Raw genomic sequence first — 25,287 nt, 5'->3', positions numbered from 1 at the left:
TACTTTGAAAAAATCTGATTTTATTTTTGTATTGAAAAGACCTGTCAATTTAAATAGATGTTTATTTCCATTCATGGTCTCAACCAGTGTTGTGTGTTAACATTATTCAGAACTGTATAAAAAGCCATTTGTGTTACATCGGTTAACATCCTAGAACACTGGGGGGAGGGAGGGGTTTGAAGCAGCTTAACATTAAAAATAGGATGTTCCCAAAAAACTTACAACTGATGCGGCATCTTCTAGTCTAATTTTATAGGAGCTGAAGCATATTGCAAATACAACTCAAGTTATTTGGTCTTCAAAAACAACTTTAAAACCAGATTGCTTTCATAGCAGTATCGAAGCTGTCAGCTGAGAGAACACACACATACACTCTCGTGTGTGCAAACACACACATGGAGAACCACACTGAGCACAACTGGAACACCCCATTCAGTATCTGAATTACGTGTATGTGTTCTGAATCCATGAGAGCTGCAATTTAAAATGCTAGTTGCCTTTTTTTTTTAATATATACACCGTTTCCATGGAAACCCAAGATTCTGCACAATCAACTGACATTTATTACTCATGGTGCTGTGAAGTTCTCTAGTGAAAGGGCCAAATTCCAAAACCTTTACTCAAACATCCCTAACCAAAGCCAATGAACAGGGGAGAAGATGGTTTAGAAAAGGGGTTTTGCAGGGTCAAGGTCTAGTTTTGAAAAACCACATGACAGATTGTCATTCAAAAGAAGGTTTTGAAGTCATTCTTTGGTTTATTTCCATGATTCTCAACACTGTCCGAAAAGCCCAGAGACAGCCACATGAGAAACCATTGCTCTAAAGCAAAGCCCACAGCATTTGAAAATCATCTTGTGTATTAAATGTTCAGAAGACTACAGGAATTCCGAGTACCCCTTACATTCATGTCCCCGAAAATCTAGTAACCGCTTAAGTGCATGCACTGAGGCACGACCGGCATGCCTATAAATCCATATTGTTCAAGTTAAGAGTAAATATAGCTGCAAAAAACCCCACCCACCTATAATTAAATGGTCGTTACTAGCAATACTATAGCGACTGTCTTGTTATTAAAGACATGCAGACATGGTTTCGGCCCGTTTGGCTCGCTCGGCCAAAGGGAAGCTGTCTGCTCGATTTAGAAAGAAAGCAAATTTTAAGAATCCAAGGGAGTTTAATATTTCCATGTTCCTGGGGTCAAATATTAATGTAAAGACGTAGACAAATGGCAAGGATATGAAAGCATCTCTCGTACATTCCAAGGTTTGGAAGTCAAAAGCAGATCTTAACTTCCTTACGCTTAAGTGTTATGGTAGGCTTGGAAAACCAGTAAGGAGTGATATAACATTTCCATGAAAAGCAAAGTAGAACTAAGTCTAACTGGCATTTGTATGCAAGTATTTTTTGCTATGCTTTATGTAAGGCAGATTTTGTTGCAAAGATAGTTACCAGTCCGCTAGAAGGAAGAAAATACAGGCCCCTATACTCAGAGAAGATGGCTGATAATTACTAGTGACAACTTCTATTTTTCAGAACAACTCAGCTTTAATGTACTTTCTGGAAACAGCATTTTCATCACTGGTTTTCACTTCCTTCCCCATCCCACGTTATGTATCAAAAATCAAGAGCGGACAAAACGAATTGTGGATATTTACCAACCAGCAACATCTCATATCCCAGTGTTATTTTTAACTGGAACAAATATAGGTCATTCTTTATAACCTACTGCCAGTGGTTGTTTATAAATATCTGCTTGCTGCAATAAACACTGGTCATTGAAATATTCATTTGCAGTAACTACTTGGCACTAGGTTAATATACTTGTAAAGTTTAATGGAAGTGCTTCTGATGTACATACAAGCACTTAAAAACAACAGACTTTGAAAACTTAGTTTTGGGGGTTTTTAATATCTATAATTATAATTTTCATAAGCATTTCTGAAAGTATTAGATCACTTCAGAAGTTTAGAGGCTCCTGTCTCAGCATATCTAAGTTTCTCAACAATTACAGAATAGCTAATTTAACATTCTTGCTCCCTATGCTGAGACAACATGGTACCAAAATTTCACTATAAAAAGAGGCATTTTTGGTCAGACTGACCCCCTAGCTGTCCCTTAACAGAAAAGCAACACAGCTCAAACCTGTCTCCTCCCTCCAGAAGACGACATCTAAGGCCACAAATTCACATTTGCCAGAATATCAGGTGTTTCTCTGTTTGTGGCAACTGTGTACATGCCCACTTAGAGAAATACAGTATGAAAGCCCCACCACCACCTTTAAGGACAAACCACCTCAGAAGCCAGTGTAGGCAGCAGTGCGTATGGAACCACATTACATCGAAACAGTGTGTTAAAGCCATTCCATCTAGTTAAAACTAGTTTTTAACAATGTTTCATCAAAATTCCTAATTGCAGGAAAGAAAAAAAAAACCCCAAAAAACCCATGATCTTACTGTAGAGAGAGGCAAAAAGACGCAAAGATAATCACCACAATGATCCAATAGCAAAAAACTCCTGTTTAAAGGTTTTCTTATGCTAAAAAAGGCACACAACCCCTTGTGAACTAGAGACAAAAGCTAGCAGTATTACAGCAATAAACCCAGAAGAAAAAGCCTACCAGAATTACCCAATTGCCTACTGGGAAGGAACAATGAAGTAGACAGGCTGCTCTTGCTCTGTTTTGTTTGCAGGGAAGTGGTCAAATTTAATAGTCAAATTTAGCCACATTAAGAAACATTTAACAAAAGCTACCCCAAGAAACCAGAACAAAACCTGACCTTTGGGTCAAAAGGCCACAGACAGGCCTTTTCCATAGCATGTAGCTGAGTGAGTTCAGAGATTGGCAATGAAAGAAAAAAAACAAAGCTTTAGACATGTGATGGGAACAAGCTTTGGGATCTATCGAACAGTCACACCAAGCTTCTCCAGCACACGCACTCCCTTTTCTTGGTATTCTTGTCGGGTCATCCAGAAGTTGTCTTTGTCTTTCATGATGTCCGCTAGAACCGCACCGCCCAGAAACACCATGTGCTTTCGGCGAGGGGGATCTTCGATCCGGATCTTAAATTTCTAAGAAAAAGAGAAGAAACTGTTGGTAGGATTCCTGAAACAAAGCCTGGCAAAATAGAATCCTGCTTCCCACCAGAACAATGACATGGAAACCGTTTAGTGAGAAAAAGGCAACCAAAAAACTGAAATGCCAGAACAGGCAACGCCGTGTGAGCTTCCTGCTTGTGCAACCCAAGTAAAATAACTACTTTGCACTGGAAACTAGAGACAGCTATTGACACTTTCCCCAAAATGATACTTTCAGTGTATCCACAAAAAGCCCAGGAGTCAGGATACGAAATTAAAGACCGTATTTTTGCATTTCCTGAACCCAGTAAAGATTGAAATGCTTCCTGAGCTTCAGTGGCTACAATTATCATAAGTTACCAGATCAAATCACAGAACATTTTAGGATTACACCAAGTTTTACAAGGGCAGATGGAACAGATTTTAAATTTACAGAATCTACACGAGCCTCACTAATTAATATTCCTTTAAATTCTTTGATGCTAAAGCTGTAACTTCAAGAGCAACAATGAGCACAGTCAAAGCTATGTGTGAAATATTGTCTCAGACTTAAAACATTCTGTACAATTGCGACATTCTGTATAGCTGCAAAGAATCTTTAAAGAACACTGTATTAAGAACCAGGGAAGTTCAATTCGGCTCAACATTATAAACTCCACTCAAAGGAATTTTCTTTGCAAATATCTCCTCCTTGAAAAGCAGACAGCATAACAGTGCAGTGTACGTGTGTGGGGCTGTTGTTTCGGAGAGGAACTCTTCATCAGGGACTGTAGCGATAGGACAAAGGGTAATGGATTTAAACTTAAACCAGGGAGATTCACGTTAGATATAAGGAAGAAGTTCTTTACTGTGAGGGTGGTGAGGCACTGGAACAGGCTGCCCAGAGAAGCTGTGGCTGCCCCATCCCTGGCAGTGTTCACGGTTAGGTTGGACAGAGCCTTGGGTGACATGGTCTAGGGCAAGGCATCCCTGCCCATGGCAGGGGGGTTGGAACTAGACTATTTTAAGGTCCTATCCAACCCAAACCATTCTATGATTTTGTGGTTGTCTCCTTGTCACATTAACCAATAAACAAGGAAAATTTATTCCTCTTGAAGGTGAGAACTCTAGACTCATACTTTTAAGTATTTCACTTATTGCATGAAACTCAAAACTTTCCCAGCCACAAAAAATCATTTTTGCTCAACAATGACTTCAAGGCACAATAATTCATTAGCCCTGTTTAACCTATACTACAAGTTGTGCCCTAGCATTTATCAGCCCGTTTTACATTCAAACTAACCCAAGACTTCAGGAATTACTTGCTACTACCCGGACTAGAAGGTGGCTTTATTGCAAGTATATACACACAAGCCACCCATACGAAACACAGGGGTGTGAAGAACCGAGAGGCAGCAATTTTGCACGGTGCATGGAGTGCCACCCGCAGCTTCTGTCATTTCTGACTGCTTGGTTCCCTCTAGTGGGGACTCGGGATAAGCCTCTGCCCCACACAAAGACAGCAGCGACTCGGTACCTACCGAGAGTTTTTCCACATCTCCTTTCAGCACTCGTTCCAGGTAGAGCTGTTTAAGTTCCCGCTCCAGTCGCGAAGGCAGCCCGGGGTACATGGTGGACCCTCCAGACAGCACAATGTGCTTGTAGAATTCAGACCTGGCCGAAAAAACAGGCATTCTGATGTCTTACAGGACACTCTGTAGTACAAGTAGGTACCTGTACGTACAGGGGAATAAATACAAATCTAGAAAGTGGTCACTACATGAAGACAAACTCTGCATGTTTGGCAGACTTGCTCATGCTTTTCCAGGCATCCCAGAATGCAGCAGTACAAAACATTGTGCTTTCAAGGTATTAACCTTGCTCATTCATACCAAAATAGCCAAGCTTCCAGACAACCCATTAAGCTCCAAGATCCCATCCTGAGCCCCCCTCCCAGTATACACCCTCCCCCAGCAGTTCACATGTTAGTGTCCAAAGCAAAAGATGTTATTTTGTTTGAATGCAGTTCTCTCTTCACACCTGCACCCTGACAGAAGATCTAAGTGTTCTGCTCTTACCTGGTATCAATGTCAGCAGCCTGGATGGTGTTAAACAGCAATTCAGCCACACCAACCCCTTCTACATTGATTAAGTGAGGCTGGAAGAGCGCCTCTGGTGCTTCAAACCGTTCTCCACCGACTTTGATAATCCTGCCATCTGGGAGCTAGTGAAAAGAAAACCAAACACCATTTAGGAGACTACTTTCAGCCACTTGGATGCTAAACAAACCAAGAGGAAATGACCTACATTGTTCCCTAATGTTTTAAAACAGGAAATTGTTGATAATTGTCACCATTGCAAGAAGTCATTCAGTACTACTGAAAGGAGATACAAACTCTTCAATCGTTATGCAATTCACTTAGAGACATCAGAGACCAGATACATTGATACTGAGGTACAAAGCATTTCCTTGCAACGCAGCTCCTAATATTGACTGAAAAGATGATCTTACAGAAGGAGTAATGCTTTCCTGCAAGTTCTTTCTTTCCATGTGTGATCACAGGAAGTTTCCACTAAGAGCAAGTCTATCATTCTTGTCACCAGGTATCATCAGTCTCACATGTGTCACTGCTAGATGGATGAAGCTGAAACAATCTGACATGCTACAGTAAGTCCACTTTCTCTACAAGTTCCTGGACTATAATATTCAAATTTCAAGGATCTAAAATGACAAAAATGAGTACAAAGCCTTAAGGATAATCGGAAAAGAATAAAAGAAGAAACAAAGCTTTTAAAAGTTTTCCCAGAACCAAGTAACCTGATTGTACAGGCTCCTACACCTGGAAAGTGAGCTACTGCCAAGAAAAAGTTAGAAGGAATCAAAACTAAATGCGACCTGAATTTAAACCTATGAAGTTTAGCACAAGAAAAGCTGTCTCAAAATACTCACCGTGTAGGATTCAACTAGTACTGTGGTCTCTAATGCCAGTTTCTGCTCCTGTTCGATGTTGTATCCCACATAACACAGCTTCTCCTTGATCATGCGAACAGTCTCAAAATCAGCAGAATGGTTGAAAGCATACCCTCGCAGCAGGAGGAGCTACAGGGAACAGAACATCAGGTTAGCAGGAAATGAGAGGAAGAGTCCAGACCTCTCCATCAATAGATGGGTACGTTCAAACACCTATCTTTAAAAGTTTACCTCCCCTTTTTAACTGTAAAATTAGTATGAAATCGAATCTGCCAAAGTATATCCATTATTAGCAGCATTACTCCAAGTGGGAAATTTTCTTTGACATTACAACATTCAGTATAACTGCTACAAAGTGAAAGATAACCAAAATAATTCTTAGAGTTAGGGCTTCACTTCAGAACATTCCAATATTCCAGTTTAATCATAACATTTGTCAATCCAGAATGTTGCTTATATTAAAAAGCAAACAAATAGACTATAAACCAGACTGTCTTATTGAGTAATCAGGGAAGAATCACTAAATCATTTTCCACACTATAAGAAAAATTACTTCTGAAAATAGATGTGTAGAACTGATTGAACACAATTTTGTTTTCATTTTATGTATCAAAAGCCAACTTTTGAGTTTTTCCTTCCCAAATATGGTATAAAATCCCTTCCTACAAGACTGACACTAAGAAAATGTGAAGTCTCTGAATGCTATCAATAATATCACGTGATTTAGATGAGGAAATCTAACAGACTGAAGCAATACAGAGAATAAAAGAGTTCTTTATGTAATTAACATTTAAATAAAGGGAGAATGTATAGTGGTTTCTTGGTATCAAGGATTTTAACTTGAACCCATGTACCACAGACACCAGCTTCAACCTTAAACTTTCTTTCCAGCTTACCTTAATGAGGTACCTAGTGATATCCCTCCCAGCGATATCTAACCGTCTGGTGAGATGAGGCAAAGAGAAACCTTCATAAACTGGGCAAATATGAGTTACACCATCTCCAGAGTCCACCACGACACCAGTCAACAAACCTAACAGAACGGGAGGGTAAAGAAAGGTAAAAACTTTCATTAACACCTTCACAAATAGAGCAGGGAGTTTAAGATAGGATTGTTCACTGTCATCTTCACACAACTTCCATTCCCCCAGTCATCATTTTGGCAAAAGTAGTCACAATTTAAAATTCAGTTATTTCCATTCAGCTGGCTTTTAAACTCCAGGTTTTCAGAGTAATAAATGCTTTCATTTAAGTTTTCTAAAAGTATTACCTCTACTTTTTCCTACGTTCTTGTGACTCTACCATTCACAATTGTATCTGCTGTTTGGACATCTTAAATTGCACTCTAATTTAAGAGAATATCTAAGATCATTAAATGCTTGTTGGGGACACAAATTCCTCCTCAGATTCAGCTGTGTATGTGCAACTTTACATTAATTCCTCAAATATGAAGAAACCTAGAGGTATTCAGGGCACAAGCTCACCTTGTTACAATTATTAGGACTTACTGATATTGACTGGTATTCAAAAACCGAAGCAATGCTTTCATAAGCTGGACAATACTTGGACTATACAGCACACACCTAATTTATCTTCCCCACAGAAATAGCATTAGGCTGAATCAGATCCACTTTCATAGACTAAAGAAATTAACTCTGGTGAAAAAAACTTTACCATAAAATCATTTAATTCTAAGGTGTACCAAACTGAGGTATCATATAGAACATATAGAAACAGAAGTTTCTATACTTCACTAACAAAATAAGAAGCAGAATTAAGGGTGAAAGTTGATTAGAAAACAGTTTTATAGTTTCTCACAAGCTGTCTAAAGCAAGAAAATCTGTTTTATGGGGAGAGCTTAAAATAAGAAAGGAACATTTATGGCAAGGTGCATTGGTTTGGCTACTGTACTTTGCTCAAGCTTTGTAAAATAGAAGGCAATCAAATTGGTTATTTGCCTCAAATGAACTGAAGAACACACCTTGGTTCAGGCGTGTGATCAGATCTTCAGGTTTATTGGTGAACAGGAATAACCACTATGCTAACACAAGGTGTCTTGTGATGGGACACATGCAGTAACGTGTCACAAGGGACTATACCTAACTCCAAAAGACTGTTGTGAGGAACTGCTAAAGAATTTCCTAATTAGAACTAGGTTTGGATATATACACCTTTTGCCTTGAAATGGCACATGAGTACAAAGAATTCCAGGTAAAAGCAACAATTAGTTTTAACAGCAGCAACAAAATGTGGTGCACTGAAATGAGGCACATCTCTCGATAATTTTAACCACTACTTTAATCCTTAATGTAATTTAAATTAAGTAGGATGTTTTAAAGGGCTTTTTTATTTTCACAAGCAAATACTCTATTTAGATGCCACTTGTTTTTTATATCTTAGAAGGTCTTCCAACTTTGTTCTAGATTATCATATGTAGGAACACTGTGGACTGCTCTAAGTTGTTTCACATTTTGTTATTCACAAGTAATTAAGCACTATTTGCTAAAATACATGTGCAATTACAGCAGAATTTGAGACCATGTATGTTAGTCAATTAAATACTTCTAAGAAATCAAACCAAAGAAAAACCAAGGAGGGAGCAGGGGGAAGAGGAACAGTAATAGCACAGATCACAGCAAATAAAACTAATATCTAGGTCTGCAAAAGTGGGTTTGATTCAACTAGTTTTAGTGACTTGCATAACAGTACATAACTTGCATAACATCACAGTACCCCATCACTTTTGCTCTTGGGCATAGAAACTATGGTGACATGTTAACTGACAAGGATATTTATGTCCTGCTGTCTCTGCAGTTGGTTTATGAAAACACCACCACCAGAGGTATCTATCAATAGTTCTTCAAAACAAAAAGCAAGCCCCTAAGTCAGAGCTGAGCTTACTTACACCACCATTAAATTAAGCCCAAGACCCATTAATACTGTATTAGCAGTTTGGCTCCACAGCACATTTATAAACCAAACAGATTTTAAGTTATCTTTGCCTACCTTGAGCATACAAAGTAAGAACGGCCTGAATGGCTACATACACCCCAGAAAACTGGTATGTCTCAAACATCACCTGTAACATGAAGGCAAAAATTAATGTCTAAAACAGGCCAAATACTTGAAAGAAATTTCAGAGTTCATACATGTTTGAAAACTGTATTTCTAGAATTCTGTCTTTTTGCTCATCAGAAACACTTTCCAAAGCAGAATCACACAGATTCTATACAAACATCAGAAACCTACTTGCTTTATGGTAGCAAGTAGCACATCCAGTTCTGTATCTTACCTGTTCACACAAGATAAGCCATACGAAACATTCCACATCCCTTTAGCAACGAAAAGTGAATACTTACAAGAAACCCACACACCAATTCCTGCAGCTTTACTAACCCGTTCTCCACAGTGCTTAATGAGCAGGAGGCAGCACTTGTAGACCAGCCAAGTACTTCATTACTGAAGTGTGAGTTGGAAATGAAATGTTTGTTAAAGGCGTAGGCTCTAAATCTAATGAAGTTCAGAGTTCTGTTTTATTTATTCTTCCTATCAAGCCCTACAGGCTTTGAAAAACTGCAGACACTGTCAAGATCAGGCTCCTATCACAGGGGTCTAGAATAAGCCCAGTGTCACAGGTTGTTCTCTGGATTTGGGCCGCCTTCTTCCCTTCTTTAAAGCACGACTGATGACAACTTTCAGGAATCAGGGCAAAATTCACAGCGACTGAAATAGTACAGGTAGGGCTAACGCTGTCACTACATACAGAAAGCCACAGGTTTGCAGGACTCTTCCCGAAACATGAAAAGTAACAGCCTGTCTTGTAGCCTAGGTTCCCCTAACCGCTAAACCAGTTTCAGTGAAGAAACAAGAGTCCAAGATTAAAGGATGTAGAGTTTATAGGATCTTGTCTTCTTTATAAACACAAAAAAGGCCAAGTAAACAAATCAGACTGTACAGCAGTTTTCTCCTCAAAATGCTTTACCAGGAAAAACGGATGAACTCTGATGACTCCAGCACACACTGAAGTTTTGCTTTTGCTATCCTGCAGCCTCCTGAGCACTTCTGCAACTTCTAGGATTAGAAACTGATTAACTCCAAAGTACTCCCACAGCTCAAGAAAAAGATATCTAAACATTTTTAAACAAAAAAGGCTGATGCCTGACAATTTTAGAATTCTGAGCTATTTAAAGAACCTCCTCTGTTAGAACAGTGTGATTGTAAAAGGCTGACCCCTACCAAAAACCTGATCCTTGCAAAGACAAGTTAATTATTTCATAGCTGTATCGAGCACACTGCAAACGCCCTGGGAAGACTGATGCTGCCTGTCTCAGGATATGTGCTGTGAGCACACAGCATGACAGAAGTCCAGCAGAAAGGAACAGAGGGGGCGAGCTGCAGAGCACTCTGCCATGAGAACACCACACTGGGGGGTTTTATAAACCCCCAATGTGAGCTGGGTAATATAAAAGGAAATTCAATACAGTAGTTGAGTGCATGGGCTAAGAACAAGCAAGACATTACAAGACTGGCTGCTGGTTAGTAACTTCCGTGCTGGCCACAGTTTAGCACGCACGCAGTACCTTCAGAAACAAGAAGCAGAAGTGTCTGCCAGAAAACGAACAGTTGAAAGAGCAGCAGCTCACAAAGAGATTCCCTTTGAGTAGTCACTGCCTAAAACCAGCACTATTCCGATGGATGGTGCCTTCAAACAACCAGAGTGCTTACAAAATGAAAAGCTAATTTAAGAAAAATCTAAAATATCATCTTCATACAGCAAAATGAATATTGAAATGGCATTATTTCAATCAAGTTATTGCCTTGATGTGTTCCACTGAACTCTAGAAGCCACTGCAAAACCCTTTATGTAGGCCTTTGCGGGGCTGTTGCTCTTTCTTTCAAGACATCTCTAGATCTGTTCTATTTGACATGAAAAATGCTTTGACATGGGACATATGTTAAAAAGAAATCCTAAGATGTAAACACTGAGCAGGATGTCTCCTGCAAAGATTCTTCTTCTTGTGACGGCAGCTTTTGGATTGCCTACAAAGTGCTGTTCTAATTGGGCACAGAAAGGAAGAACTAAAAATCGGGAAAAAAGATAAGGAATGCTAGGTTGGGATTAGGAGAAGTGACTGTGCCAGAGTATCTCCACAGCTACATGATATACCATCACAGTCTGGCTGCTCCTGAGGGTAATGCAGAATGAGAATGCAGCAGATGGACAGCAAACAGTTAAGATGAGGAGCAACCAGTGTCTTGTACACACCACGAAAGAAACTGCACTTTAAAAATATATATTTTATAACACAGCTGTCATGTGAACACTTGCTGCTGTTACTGTGCAGCTGAGTTTGATGGAGCGATGGGGTGAGAGAGAGAATTACTGGAAGCAGAATGAAGTACAAGCGTATATAATTATGTATCATCTTGATATGGTCCAGATGACTAAGCTTTTCTTTCAAAATGCTACTGCACTGTATCACAAACTGCAGAGATATTATTATATTTACTGCAGGCTTTAGGAAAAAATCTTAATTCAGCCCTCTGCTCCATACTGGGCTAACCTCCCTGAAAAGGAGGAGTCCGTGTCAAAAATGGAAGCGGTATAAATATGTTGCAGTTAAAAACCTAAATATTGCTAGTCCTCATAACGCTGTGATCCATTAAAAATATTAATAGAAGCAACGAGCTTCTGTTAACTCAAATTTGAATTCACAAAAATAGATTCTAGTTCTTCTTAATCCTCTGGATTATGATTAAATATCTACGATCTCTGGAGTGTTTAAAAAGAGCAAATGGAGCAATACAAATGTTTTATCAGAGTTCAGAAGCCATGCAAGATTTTTCAGTTTATGGTATAAAATTACTCAGCACCAGAATAACTAAAATCCAGCCTTTTGTGTTTAGCAGGAAAACAGAAACAAGAAGACTATTGTAGACAGCTGAAAAGCAAAGAAGCCTGGACAGGAAATTCAACCATTCCTGCTACACAGAGGCCAACCAGAATAATCTGCTATGTCTATCACACCACAGCTGACTGACACACAGTAGAAGGTATTACCAACATTGCATTATATATTACCTAAGTATTAGGTCCCTAACATCCACAATTGCTAAGAAATTATGAATTAAGATTGTATGGTTGGATTTCTTCAGGTTTTCCAACTTTGCTTCACTTCACTTGCTCAAGCCATTGAAAGGAAAGATTAGCACAAATACCTCCACTGCTACGCTGCAGAAAGCACTACTGTAGCTATGATGACAAAAGGATTTTAAAAGAAAGGTCAGCAGGTAATGCTAAAGGTAAATTCTTACTAGACTAAGCAACAGATTTGGGAAAAAATATATGTATACACACAAGCTTTCATATTCAAAGTTCCGATGAATGGATCAGGTTTCAGACTTAAGAACCCATTTTTCCTGCAACACATTTTTTAAATTACATTTTTGTTACAATGAATACTTAGATTAACTGAAAATACCTATGATGCTTGAGAAAACAAACAAAAAAATCCCCCAAATCCAGGAAACTAAACTTTTTGACTTTCTATTCTCATCAAACACTACTGCTCTCCAAAACTGAGTCTTTGTTACATGGTCCTAGAGCTAAACAATATACATCTCAACAAGGTTGAGATGGAGCTCAGGTCACCCTGAGGTGACTCAGGGCAGCACTCTGAGATCAAGGATCCAAGAACCAGGCTTTCCTTCTTAGAAGGCTTTCAGTGATAATTCACTGACCTGTGACTAATGCTAGGTATCGGCTGCCATCACACCTTTGTCTCAACTACCTCTAACAACAGTGCTCCACCTGGTAAGCATCATCTTGCTCAAGCCTCAATCTCCTCTGAAGCATTACTGGTTAACAGAAGTCCAAGTTAATTTAAATCAGTCCAGGTTCATTTAAATCAGCTAGTAATCAATGTATCTTGGATACACGGAGATAAAGATGTATTTCCAATTCTGTGTTTTAATGGTGATATAGCTTGAGACAAGAAGCTTGCTTATAGCTTTTGAGTAAGATCAGCTTGTTTGAATTTAATGACAGCAGCCTTCGTGACTACAGCTGAGGCCAAGTTCTGGTTAGGAAACAGAACTGCTTTGCCTCAGATAGTTACGAGGTGTTCCAAGAAGTCAGAATCTCCTAGTGCTGCTTCAATGACAGTGCATACCAGTTTCTACTAGACAGACATACCTCCACGATCTTCTCCCTGTTTTTAGTTGGATTCATGGGAGGTTCTGTGAGTAGTATTTTACAATTTTTTGTGTCAATATTAAGTTTTTCTGGTCCAAACGTGTAATCCCAGAGATGTTTCATATCATCCCAGTTCCGAACTATGCCATTCTCCATCGGATAATTCACTTCCAGCATTGAGCGTAATTCACTTGCTTCATCACCAACCATGAGATCCTGTAAAATTTCAATACAGAAACATGTCAGTGCTTGCAAAGTGCTCTAAACACCAAAGTCCTCAAGAATGACATGAACTGCTCCAGCCTGTGTCCAAGTGTGTTCTTAAAGAATGCCCACATTTTAGAACCATTTTCAGGTAATCTGGAGAGAAGCAGAATATATTTCGTGTAGTATTTAAATTTGGTTGTTACCCATCCCAAACCTTTTCCAAACTAAACTTTATTAATTCCATTTCCCAATTAACCTTAAACATGCCAATAAACCCTGTCACAGCCAGATGCCACAAAGACCTTTATAAGCACAGATCTTTCTCCAAACCTCTTTTACCAAATACTAATTTCTAAGGGCTGAGATGCAAAATAGCACATAAGGGCAGTAGGTGGGATTGGCAGAGTATTTTTCCATGCATGTTGCAAATTTCTGTGCACAATACCAAAAAAGGAATAATGAGTGGTGAATAAGCATACCGAACAGTAGCAAAAGCAAATAAGAGATTAGAAGTTCCACACCAGACATTAAAAGAAACAATGGTTTACATATTGCCTATGTCAGTAGGGTGTGAAGAGACACATCTAAATATAAAATATATCCTCGTCTGTTCCATGCCAAGAGTCCCAAGCCAAAACCCCCAGTAATGCATTCTTACACCAATACAACCAACTAATGCATAGTTTGTATAGTCATTTCACACTGATTAAGCAATCTGTTTATTAGTTATGCAAACCTTGCACATTCAAATTAGTAGCATCATATCATCTCCTTTCCCACGTATTTCCCAGAGGAAGTATGCACAGTAACATCTTCTTTTTGCTCCCTATTATACCGCAGACTTTTCTAAAGAAGCCTTAACTGACTCGCTTGTATTTAGCCCTTAAGAACATACTTCCAGGTACCAATAGCACTGTTTCCATACTAATACTCTATTAATTTAATAGAAAAAACCCCATCTGCTTCACACAAAAATATGCCCCGCAGTTTGCAGTTGCTGTGGCACAGGAAACTTTGAAGTGAGGGTTACTCAACCTGCTGTTCAATGCTAGGGAAAAAAAGATGCACAATGAAAAATCTGGTGCCCGGTTTATAAAGCCTTTTCTTGAAGTAACCTGAACAGTTACTGTTGACTATATAAAAAGTGAATTGAAAATCAAACCATCCCTCTTCCACCCCCTCTCACTGACAATGTGCTTTCTTTGTTTTCCCTTGCAGAGCAAATCACACTTCAGTTCTCGACTGTACAGGAGACAAAAGTCAAGACTCCAACATTTTAAATCAAATGTACTCTAGTGAAACTGTACTATGAAAACTCTACCACGCAGCCACATCACTCCCGAGAATTTAAGATGACAACTCCACCAGTCAGAAGAATCAGAAGCCTTTTTATGCATTGTTCTTTGAGACTTCATGCTGCTGAACAGGACATAGCCCAGGAAAAGCCACTACTCAAACGTGCAATGAAAGCTGCACAAAACTTTCACATCCTTTCAAAACAAAGCTGAAGGCCAGAACAATTGTTCTCAAGAGCATGCTAACAAATACAAGCACTTGGTAGGTGAAAAGGAAGAAAGACAACACAACTGAATTTGCAGAGAGGAACCAGTATCATGACATCCAATGTTTCTGCAACTTTGGTACTCAGTAACATTTGTCTGACTGATATCTGAAGGTTTATTCAAACTCTTGGTTTGTAATGTTAAACAGAGCAATTCCTACTGTTAATGAGGTTGAGCTCCTGTTGATCTTTAAGTGTTATTCTTACATCTTGCAAAACTACAGGTTATGTAGCATTTATAAGCAATACATACAATATTCTCATGAATTAGTTGCTAGTAAACCAAAGCAATGATCAACGTCCAAAATAAGTATGTATTCAAATGTAAAATGTAGGACAAGACAAAACAATGAATAGCATCAAAAAATAACATAACAGCTACCAGGTCCCATCAAGCAAAAATGGTAAACAAACAGCACAGGGGCACCTCACTTACCATCTTTTTGTTATTCTACTTCAACAGGTCAAGAAAGGTGAAGAAAGAAGGTAGAAGCAAGAAAGTCAGAAAAGGCCTAAATGAAATTCTCAAATTATTTTAAGTACACAGTAGAAATAGGCTGAAAAGAGATGCATGTACAGCAGGAAATGATCTGAGTTAGTTTAGTTAGGGCCGGACTAACATTCTCAGGATCTCAGATTAAAACATCTCTTTAAAGGAAGCTACTGCTACAGGTCAATGCCATGTCATGTTTATGCATCTTACATTGTCTACTTCTCATAAATAGGATTCTGTGCATAAATACTCTGTAACGCTGGAGTTTTACCCTGGGCAAGGAGTTTATCTGAACTAGACAAGACTCTGCATGAGGCACTTGACCATAACTAGCTTTGACATGCTAAATTTCAAGTTTGGTTTTAAAAATTCTACTTTAATTACCCAAGAACTGAAAACTGTAACACAAAAGCATTCCCCGATAAGCAGGCTAATCTGTTCATGTATCACGGAGCAAACACCCAAAAAGAATCAAATAAGACATATTTACTTTAATTATGGCATCTTCTCTCAGAATGGAAATAAGCAATCACGAAGCGCAGTAGTAAGAGCAGCGCCTCAAAGCTCTTTTCCTATAGCAAGCTACGGAGGTAGGAAGATAATTAAAGCAGCCAGGAAGCACTATGAGATATTCGAAGTGTATGTGCATAAACATTGTCCAAAATTATACTAAAGCCATTTCCATGATTATTGAGACGTTTTCCTCCTTTCATTAAATTCACTTTGAGTCACCTAAGCTGCCAAAAGCAACAGGATAACTATCAGCACCATTAGGGCAAATCTACTTATTCTGTATGTCAAAAAGAAAGGTCATATTGTTTCTGGCAGCTGCCTTGGGACAAGCAGTCCCAAAGAGGCTGGTCAGAGCCACCTCTTCCTCACTTCAAAACCAGGGAACAACCCTGGGTTTCTGCCTTTGGCAGAAACTGATCAGAACTGCAGGACACAGACCATGGCTCAGGTCTGATCTGTCCCAAACCTAAAAAGGTTATCAACTCTGAAACCAGCTGCAAAGAGTATTAAGTCAGTAAAAGCTAGGAGCAGCATCTATGCTTCTGGTTTTAGAGTTTTCAAGGTTGCAATTTGAAGCAAAATAATCCCACTAATAACTGAACTTTTGAGTTTATGTCCAGAACTGGGGACTCCAAGTAAGAGAAAAAGCTGTATCCCTGCTGCTAGCTGAAACAAGAATCTAGAAGGAAAACATGGACAAAGCAACTTGAAATCAGTTAACTCAATAGATGGCTGATAACCACTGTTTTGATCAGCTTCCAGGATCTTCTCGCAGAGTTTCTGAATTTCACAGGAATGACAGCTTTTCTGTACAGTTTTTAAAAGTCAAACTGACACTCTTCTTGCCAGCTTCAGTTTTAAACTAATCCCGTAAGAACTTGCAGTGAATGGCTAGAATTAAATTTTGGCATAAAACTCACCTGCTAAAATAGATCTATTTATTTATTTTAGGAAATCTGCACAAATCTCAAAGAAAAACAGTACACATGCTTAACAACTCTTCCTACTGCATTATCCTACTGCGATACTACCCAAAGTATCTGCGGCAGGGATTTCTTCTCTTGATACACTACTGCCTTACAAAAGGGTGACAAGCTATTATAGGCAGATGCTATAAAACTTCTAGGAAGAACCTTGACACCATTTATACTTCCTAAACTACACCCATGTGATCCATCCTCAAGCAGAAGACAGGCAAAGCATGAGAAAATACAGTTTACTGGTTCTTTTGCACTGATCTCATAGCAATTACCCACTTCTACTTCCTGTCTTTCCAATGTCACGTGTAATGATATTAAACTATGTTATCAGACAATCAGAAGATAGCAAGACTAGCAGGACAGGCTGTTATCATAACACCTGGAAAGAAAACATAACTTCAACAACCAGATTTCATGCAAGAGAATTTTTCTTGGACTTTAGACTTGTAAATCAGTGCATAACTTCCATAAAACTTTACCAGGACCTCCTTGAAGAAACTGTCGCATGAAGTAGATATCCAAAGAAACACCTCTCCTCAAGTCTTTCGAGAGAAAGGAAGATGTTTTCCCTCTCCTTACAAAAATTCCTATCTACTGTCAAAGGGAAAGTTCTCCATCCTTCAAACAAATTGTCCTGGCTGATACAAGGTAAGTGGCACTGCAATATTAAAAATCAAACCACACAACAAAATAATCCAGTGCAATTTGGAAAGGTCCGATATCTTTTATCCCCTTGACTTCCTCCTATAGCCTTCTGCTGAAACTACTAACGTTACAGGCAGCAGCAGCAACCAGAAAACTGAAGTTCTCCTCATCAGCCAGAGGGTTCTGAAACTAAGGAACAAGACTGGGCAGATTTTATCTTTTTTCCTTTACTAAGCTGCTTCTCAGAAGCAACAAGGAAAGCAAAATTGAAAGCCTGTACATGGTTCTACTTGACCTTCCCTGGCCTAATTGAGGCCGCCTGCAGTTCTGTGTTGCCTCCTGCTTCGCCCTTGCTCTTGAACTGGAGCTTGCACAATTCTTTAGTGAGGCAGTCAAAACTACACCTGACAAAGAAATCACTCTTTTTCAGCTGGATCAGCTCGGTCAAGTGGCCCACCACATGACTGCACAAGGTGAGAACATGGGGCAAGAAGCAAGAAGAAAGGATGCGACCAAAGTAGGGTCAAGACATGTACTGAAGGCTGTTATTGCAGAAGCAACTACTAACATTTGAAGGGTTCCTCTGTAATTACAATATAAAGTGAGAAACAATAGCTCCCCAGACTTCAGAAAAAGATTCTCAAACAGTGGTGCCCTCCCATTCCAATTTGGAATAACATCCCAAGATGAAGTAGCATGAACACAGCCTCTCCATCTCTAACTGTTATAGAGTACCTACATCTATCAACAGCAGAAAGAAAACAAAAACAATAGAAACAATGAAATGCAAACACAACCAAGGTTAAACATCTCATACAAGATCACAGATGATCAACTGCAAGTAGAAAGCAAACAGCATAGAAAAACCTGGAAGCTCCAGCAGCTCTTCAGCATTGTCTCAGAATCCCACAGTACAGCTCAGTGACAAACATCAACCACTTCTGCCTGATTTCTGCCTCTAATCTTGACATCATTTACATATTGGCATTTGAAGCCCCTTTTTGCCCATAGTACCTGCTGCCTCCTCAGCTGAACTATCTGAAAGTCTCCAGTGCTTTAGATTACCCCCCTAATAACTCTGTAGTTCGACAGTAGAGCCCAGTACAGAAATGAATCAAGAGATACTGAAACGGCATAAAGGGGAATTAAGAAAAACACATTTGCAAACACTGCATCAGTCAAAAGCTGCCCCTAAATATTTGTATCTGTCAGAAAGCAATAATGATGAAAAAAAAACATACCTTGATTTCAATGTTTCCCACTTTAGCAGTTGATCTTATAATGGGTCTTCCAACCAAAGCTGGAAAAATGTGCTCCGGAAAATTTGAGCCTGCATAGCCACACTTCACAAACTGAAAAGGAATAAATAGTTTTATTAGCATAAGCATTGCTTTTGTTTACCAACAGAAACCTGGTTTGGGGAAAAAGATTAGAAGTCCAAATTTAGGAGCATGTGTCCAACTGGAAACCAATTGGATTTATACTTTCAAATTGATTTTACACATTTCAGATGAAGGGTACATGTGAAAAAGTGAATTAAAGCATTTTCCAGAATGTTTTCAGACTGTCAGATTTTTGGGAAACAGTATCGAAATGACTACGCTGAGAGGTGTGAAAGAGGTATTTGAATCTGGATTTCCTGCCGCTCCTTAAAAAAGTTCTCTAGCAACCTAAAATCCATCATTTTGTAATGGATCGCCTTGTAATGAGTACCCAATGAGACCAAATTCAATCACCTTTCCAATTAGAGCACACAGTAGCATTAATGAGTTACACATCAGAAAAAACCAAACCCTTGTGAATTCAGGTGTTATGCTGTTACAGGAAGTGTGTAACACTGAGATAGTGTGCAATTCAGATGCATTTCTCTGGAGTTTCATGATTTTCAGGGTTTCTTTTAAGGATAAAGAGTTTGCAGTAAGCACTTTAAAAACCAGTAGCACAACCCAAACCTCAGTTGATGGTAGTTCACACCAAACAGGATACTCTGAAAAAGCGTTTGTTACCCAAATATGTACAAAAGGAAGCTTTGTATCACTGGGTCTCAAGATATACACTGTATATACACTAAGAAAATAGCGAGGATTAACTGAGCATGAATAAAATGTAGTCATTAGAGGAAGATCAGCTGTAAAACAAGAACTTCTTTAGCAGGAAGCACAATTTGAGCTCATGGGGATCTTAGGCTCTTTGGCTCTTGTGCTCTGATGTTCATCTATCACACTCTGATGTTGTGCCTGCAGTTCATACAGAGCAGGCTTCTGTTTTTCTGATGCATATTTTGCATGCTGAGCTGTACCAGCATGCCAGAACAAAATCCTGCAGTCCCAAACTAAACACTGCACGTTTTCAACTGCACAATTACTCAACCATGTAGGTGTAACAGCAGTGGCACGACATCGCGGGGTCGCTCGGGTTGGAGAGAACCTCAGGAGCCATCTCATCCAACCTTGGGCTCAAAGCAGTCAACACTGAATTCAGACCAGCTTGCTTTGGGCTTTGACCAGTTGGATGTTGGAAGCCTCCAAGGGCAGGCAATTCACAGCCTCTTGGGGCCCAGTCCCAAAGCTTAATTATCCACTTCAGGTTGTGTTAAAAGCTACCTGCAAGAATTTCCAAAACCTGAAGACTGCCACTGAAACAATTATCACAGCAAAGAGAACAGCTAATTGCAGCTGAAGGAAACTCTGTCATTACACTGACGCAAACATGGAAAGTCACTTTCTATTGCTCTCAATTATTCGCCTTTACTGCAGTAAAAAGGGCACCTGCTGTGGAAAAGAATTCATAAAGCCAGTTATAGAAAGAGCCAAGAGATATTTTAATTAAAGTTGGGCTAATACAAGAAGAAAGAGATTTTTTTTGCCTTTTGTGACCTTAATTTCCTTCATCCCATCTCCAAAGGCAGAGCTGTTTGGAATACCTGAAGAATGACACTGTGTATACAACTCAATTTGTTCATTCTACTTCAATCCCAGTTCTCCAAAAAGGCAAGTACTTATCAACTCTTTTGCCTATATTAAGGCCAGAAGTATCCAGGAGTTACACAGATCTTATCTGTGGATCCAAGAATGCAGCGCTGCTACAAGAAAGCAGAGTAGCCACAAGCATTTCTGGATTCCACTACCTGAATCCACCAGACGACTTTACCAGAAGTTTTATACCAAAGGGAACATGAGACATTTTGAAGGACTGAGCTGAGTCCAAGTTTTAATATAAATAAAAATAAGCTCCCTTCAAGACTTAGCAAATTCCTGCATTCAGGGCAATCACACGATTTTTGTTGCTACTGTAATATTTAAGTATGCTTGTTATAAATTTCATTGTGCAGGGCCTGGTCAAGCTAGAAAGAAGTTCTATAAAACAGCCCATACAATCTCATCCTCTAACCAAGGGTCAAGTACAACCTGGGCACCTCCAGGTAGCCCATACACCTTCACACCCCTCTATTTGCTTACAGCTTTTCCTCCTTTTCTTCCCCCAGAATGAAGCAACTTCCCTACCAGTCATCACCAACAGTGTTGGTCAACAGAAGATCAGTTACATCTAAATGAATCTTTCCAACTCAAGCTCCTGGAGCACCCATCAAGAAGTTCTGCTACCCACACTGTTAAATCCTGGACCGAGCAAATAATCCCTGAGATTCACATAGCAACCACTGAGATATGCGACCCAAACTACTACTGCACAAAGTCAGTAAGTGTCTCTTGGCCAACCTTAAAAATACCTCTCAAAATCACATACAACTGTGCTGACCTACAAAAATACTATTCTGTGTTCTTACTATTTGAACTGTAATAGTAACTTCCAGCCCCTTTCCGTGTTAAGACCTTGACACACCTTCCTGCAAAGTTAACAATGTTGGCAATTACCAAATCCTGGATTTTAAAAACAGATTGTCATTCCTCCAACCAGCCTCAAACACAATCAGAACCAGATTTAATCTCTGTGAACTACAATGAGCAAGATTAAGCTGGGACATTCACAGTCTGTCCCTACCTCTTTCACCCAGAACAGAGAGCCTAAAAAAAAAAAGGCATTTTTACAAAGCTGGGTAAACTCAGCAGTTGGCAGATGGGGCAGAATTTTAACTCTGTCTCCTCCCCTTCAGGTGTGAAATTTCCACTCCTGGCTACCTGAAAATTTGGTGAAGATAGGAACAAGTCAGCCTTGTACATCAGTTTCCCCACCAACAAGAGCATCCCCACTGCAGTATTCTCTCTGACATCGTATCAAATGTACAGCTGCTGGTTCAGTGGGTCTGTGACGACCTGACATTGGATATTATGGCTCAAGAACCAGACTTGGCCAAACTACCAACAGGTAAATGCACCAAAGAAACACAGATGTATATAATAATAGATGCTGGACAGTGTTAGATTTTTGAAGTGGTACAAGAAACATGAGATATTTCTCCCTCCTGTTCCTTACAGGAGATCCCTCAAAATCTTCTGTTAAACGTTATTAACTGCAGTAGTCTGGAATATAATCAGCTTCTCTTTTCTTGTGTCAGACATTAAATACTGTTCCTGCCATTCTCTATTTGAAACTCGAGTACAATTTATACACCATGCACTTGTTTCTCTTCCATCTCTTATTGTACACAACCCTTGGAACAACTATCATATTCCGTACAATGCTCAGTACACACCATGTCTTGAACAGTACAACCAACACTCAATGAATTTATGCATCTAAGGAAGCCAAGAGTTCATCATCATTCATTTCTGCATGCATTTGCTGTATGTTCAGAATGTGTTAAGAAGAGCTACTCAGCTTGCCTGTGTGCAAGACCACGTATGTAAGAAGTTTTACCATATATAGTTTCTTCTCTATTTCACTGTGGTTTATACTGACTCTTTCACTTCCTACTGAGTCATCAAACAGCAAGAACTTGTATGTATAAGTACTCTTTCAAATTAAAAGAATGAGGAAGCTCACAAACAGGTCACGTGACAAGTTTTAAGATGAATACTAATATTCTTATCAGGTCTCTGAGCTTGATTCTTTCCATTGAACAACACAAACAAAAACCCTAAATACAATTACAGCAATTTTACAGGCCACCAAGTAACTTAACTGCTTGTCCTACACCACGAACAACATCCATCTCTAATGCTTTAGACCTTTGAGGTGCCACTGCCCGCCTCTCTCCTACCCCACGTGTTGCAAGAACTTCCTTCTAGGCACCCCTTCCTCAAAGACTGATTGCAGTCAGAAGTCCTCTTGCAGCAGAACAAGAACAGTAAATTTCAAAGCCAAGCCTAAAGTTAAAATTGCATGTGATTTTTCTAAAGATAGCCTCCATTTTTATGTACTATTCCTGGCACCTGGCAAGAGATTTCATTTCAATCGTGGTTTTAAATCTGACATATCAGAGTGTATCAGAAATCACTGACATAAAGTGTCTCTTCCTTGTCATACAGAAAAAATGATAATAAAAATACTCGTTTGGCAATATAGGACTATTTGATAATCTCAATATGCAGTTGAGGCTCAAAAGATTTACCAGATGAAATTTTCTTCCAGATTAATTATCCCATTCTAGTTTAACTGTCTAAATTCAACCAAATATTTTGAGTTCACCAATTTAACGATTATTTCTTGATGCTTTGCTCTCCCACATAACGAACCCTGTGGCCAGGGTACTTCCATACGCATTGTCCTGCTGAGAGGCCAAACACAAACTGAAGCGGCACAGGCCCCTCCTCTCAGCGCTGCAACAGCACTACAAAGACACCTTCCACTGTTATAGCTATTTATATCCTGCTGGTACAACTCACAGAGAAAATAAAATGTCTCATTCCAATATGAGCCTTCATTCCAAAGCACACACAGATGTGTCACATTGTACAAAATCTGTGCTGCAAACCCAGCTTGGGAAATTGGGGAACAGTTTCCTACCCCATGCCTCGCACCTTCCCAAGACCGGCCATAGCACAACACTGCTGTCACTACTGACACACTAAACATTAACTCAGTGATTTACTGCTGTGTAAAGAACCACACTAAAGGATGAAGCTCTACATTATTTTTCAGACCTGGGCCTGACCATAAGGGTATTAAACAATGAAGAAAAAAAAAAAAAGAAAATCAAACCCAGAAAAAAAACCCAAAACTAATAAACCCCCCACACACCAAAACAGCTTCCACATCACTTTGTAAGAAGAAAACAGTGAATGCCTCCTTTTTCCCTTACATTTTTCTAAATGACAGTGTAAAAAGTGCCCAAAGATTCCAGACCCCAACCCTATTATTTGTTGCTCTAGGAGGAAAAACAAGCCATCAGAACTGCCAAACCCCAGACCTGTCAGACACAATGTTTTTCCTGACTCGTTTCAATCATTTCAGATGCTAACTGAAAAACCCTCTAATTCAGGATGCTGAATCTCCAGCAACAACATCCTTTGTCTCAACTATTCCCTCTTGGGCTTTAAAAAAATATATATCTTTATACCGTTTAGATATAAAAACAAAAATCACTTCCTTTTTTCCCCACCATTCAAGAGATGTTCACATGCTGTCAGCTGTGCTAACTCTCCGTATTTCTTTACCAGGGAAAACCCTAGATTGCTAAACAAAATCACCGAGGGGAAATATCCACCTATAGCATCCTGCACCTTTTTGCTTTGAAATGGGATCTTTATCACTTCCTGTGTGGTGCCTCGAAGCCCGTGTATCACTGACAAAAGGGTGAGTTTCCAGTGGGTGCCTGCATGCTCACGGAGGGCGGAAAAGGTGAAAGGATGGGGAGAAAACCTCTGCGTTTCTCTGGATTAAAAATGCCAATTTTGAGTACGTTACAGATCAGGAAGGTATTAACGACAGGATGACGCTCCATTTTGACCAGTAGCTGCAAAAAAACCCAACCCTAAACCCAAGCATTTCCCTAAGAGCAATAACCCTGCACCCAGAGGACACATCCCATAATGCTCTCATTCAGAATTTCAAGAAAATCGGTATTTTTGGTTAAACGCTCGTGGCTGCAGACACTTGCTCAGGCCACCATGCACAGAAACACCACATTCACGATAAACCAGCAAAATGCCGGGGGGCGGCACAGCGCAACATCCGCGCACCGGGCACGGCACCGAAGCCCCCCGCGGGCGGGTTCCGCTCAGCCGGTTTATAACCGACCGGCACACCGCCCTTCTTCCGCGCCAAGCTCCCCACGCCCATTCATTCCCCGGGCCCGCGCCGACCTCCCGGGCCGGGGCTGGCGGAGAGCGGCGGGCGCGGCCCTCGCCGGCCCCGGGCAGCGCCTTGGCACGGCGTGGTGCGGGGAGAAGCCGGGCGGGCCCGGTAGCGGCAGCAAGGCCGGGCGCGGCCCGCGGGCGTGCCGGCAGGAAGCCGGGCCGGGCCGGGGGGGAGTCGCCCTGCTTCCCCTTTCCCCCGCCGCCACCACCACCACCCCCCCGCCGCGGCGGCAGGGCGGGTCCCGGGTCCGGAGCGACTCACCCCGGTGCCGTTGTCGCACACCACCACCTTCCTGCCCAGCGTGTCCATCCCTGCGCGCCGCCGCCCCGCACCGACACCGACACACGCACACCCGGCCGCTGCCGCCGCCGCCTCCACAACCGCCGGGCCCCCCCCCAGCCCGCGCACCCGCCGGAAGCCGTCAGCGCCCGCCGCCGCCCAATCACCGCCGAGACATCCCCACCCCGCG

General features: G+C 40.4%; 1 protein-coding gene across 1 annotated transcript; it reads right to left on the bottom strand.

Moving 5' to 3' along the window:
• ACTR2 (actin related protein 2) lies at positions 1 to 25,232 on the bottom strand. Its single transcript, XM_030491122.2, has 9 exons — positions 25,080 to 25,232; positions 18,863 to 18,973; positions 13,223 to 13,438; positions 9,034 to 9,106; positions 6,924 to 7,060; positions 6,007 to 6,156; positions 5,135 to 5,280; positions 4,598 to 4,730; positions 1 to 3,071 (listed from the first exon to the last, which is right to left on the bottom strand). The coding sequence occupies exons 1-9, from the start codon at positions 25,125 to 25,127 to the stop codon at positions 2,901 to 2,903; spliced, it is 1,185 nt and encodes a 394-aa protein (XP_030346982.1). The 5' UTR covers positions 25,128 to 25,232; the 3' UTR covers positions 1 to 2,900.
• Positions 25,233 to 25,287: the final 55 nt, after the last annotated feature.

Source organism: Strigops habroptila, chromosome 6 (assembly GCF_004027225.2).
Source record: "Strigops habroptila isolate Jane chromosome 6, bStrHab1.2.pri, whole genome shotgun sequence".
Lineage (NCBI taxonomy): Eukaryota > Metazoa > Chordata > Aves > Psittaciformes > Psittacidae > Strigops > Strigops habroptila.
Note: the sequence above shows the minus strand (reverse complement) of the source record. Positions and strands in the feature narration are given on the sequence as shown.

Bases quoted from the DNA above. Each gene is read 5' to 3' on its own strand.
- ACTR2 (XM_030491122.2), bottom strand. From the start codon at position 25,127: ATGGACACGCTGGGCAGGAAGGTGGTGGTGTGCGACAACGGCACCGGG. The intron at 13,439-18,862 runs GTATGTTTTTTT...GAAATTTTACAG, and splicing joins TGGGAAACATTGAAATCAAG to GATCTCATGGTTGGTGATGA. The intron at 5,281-6,006 runs GTGAGTATTTTG...TCTTTTCACTAG, and splicing joins TACTAGTTGAATCCTACACG to CTCCCAGATGGCAGGATTAT.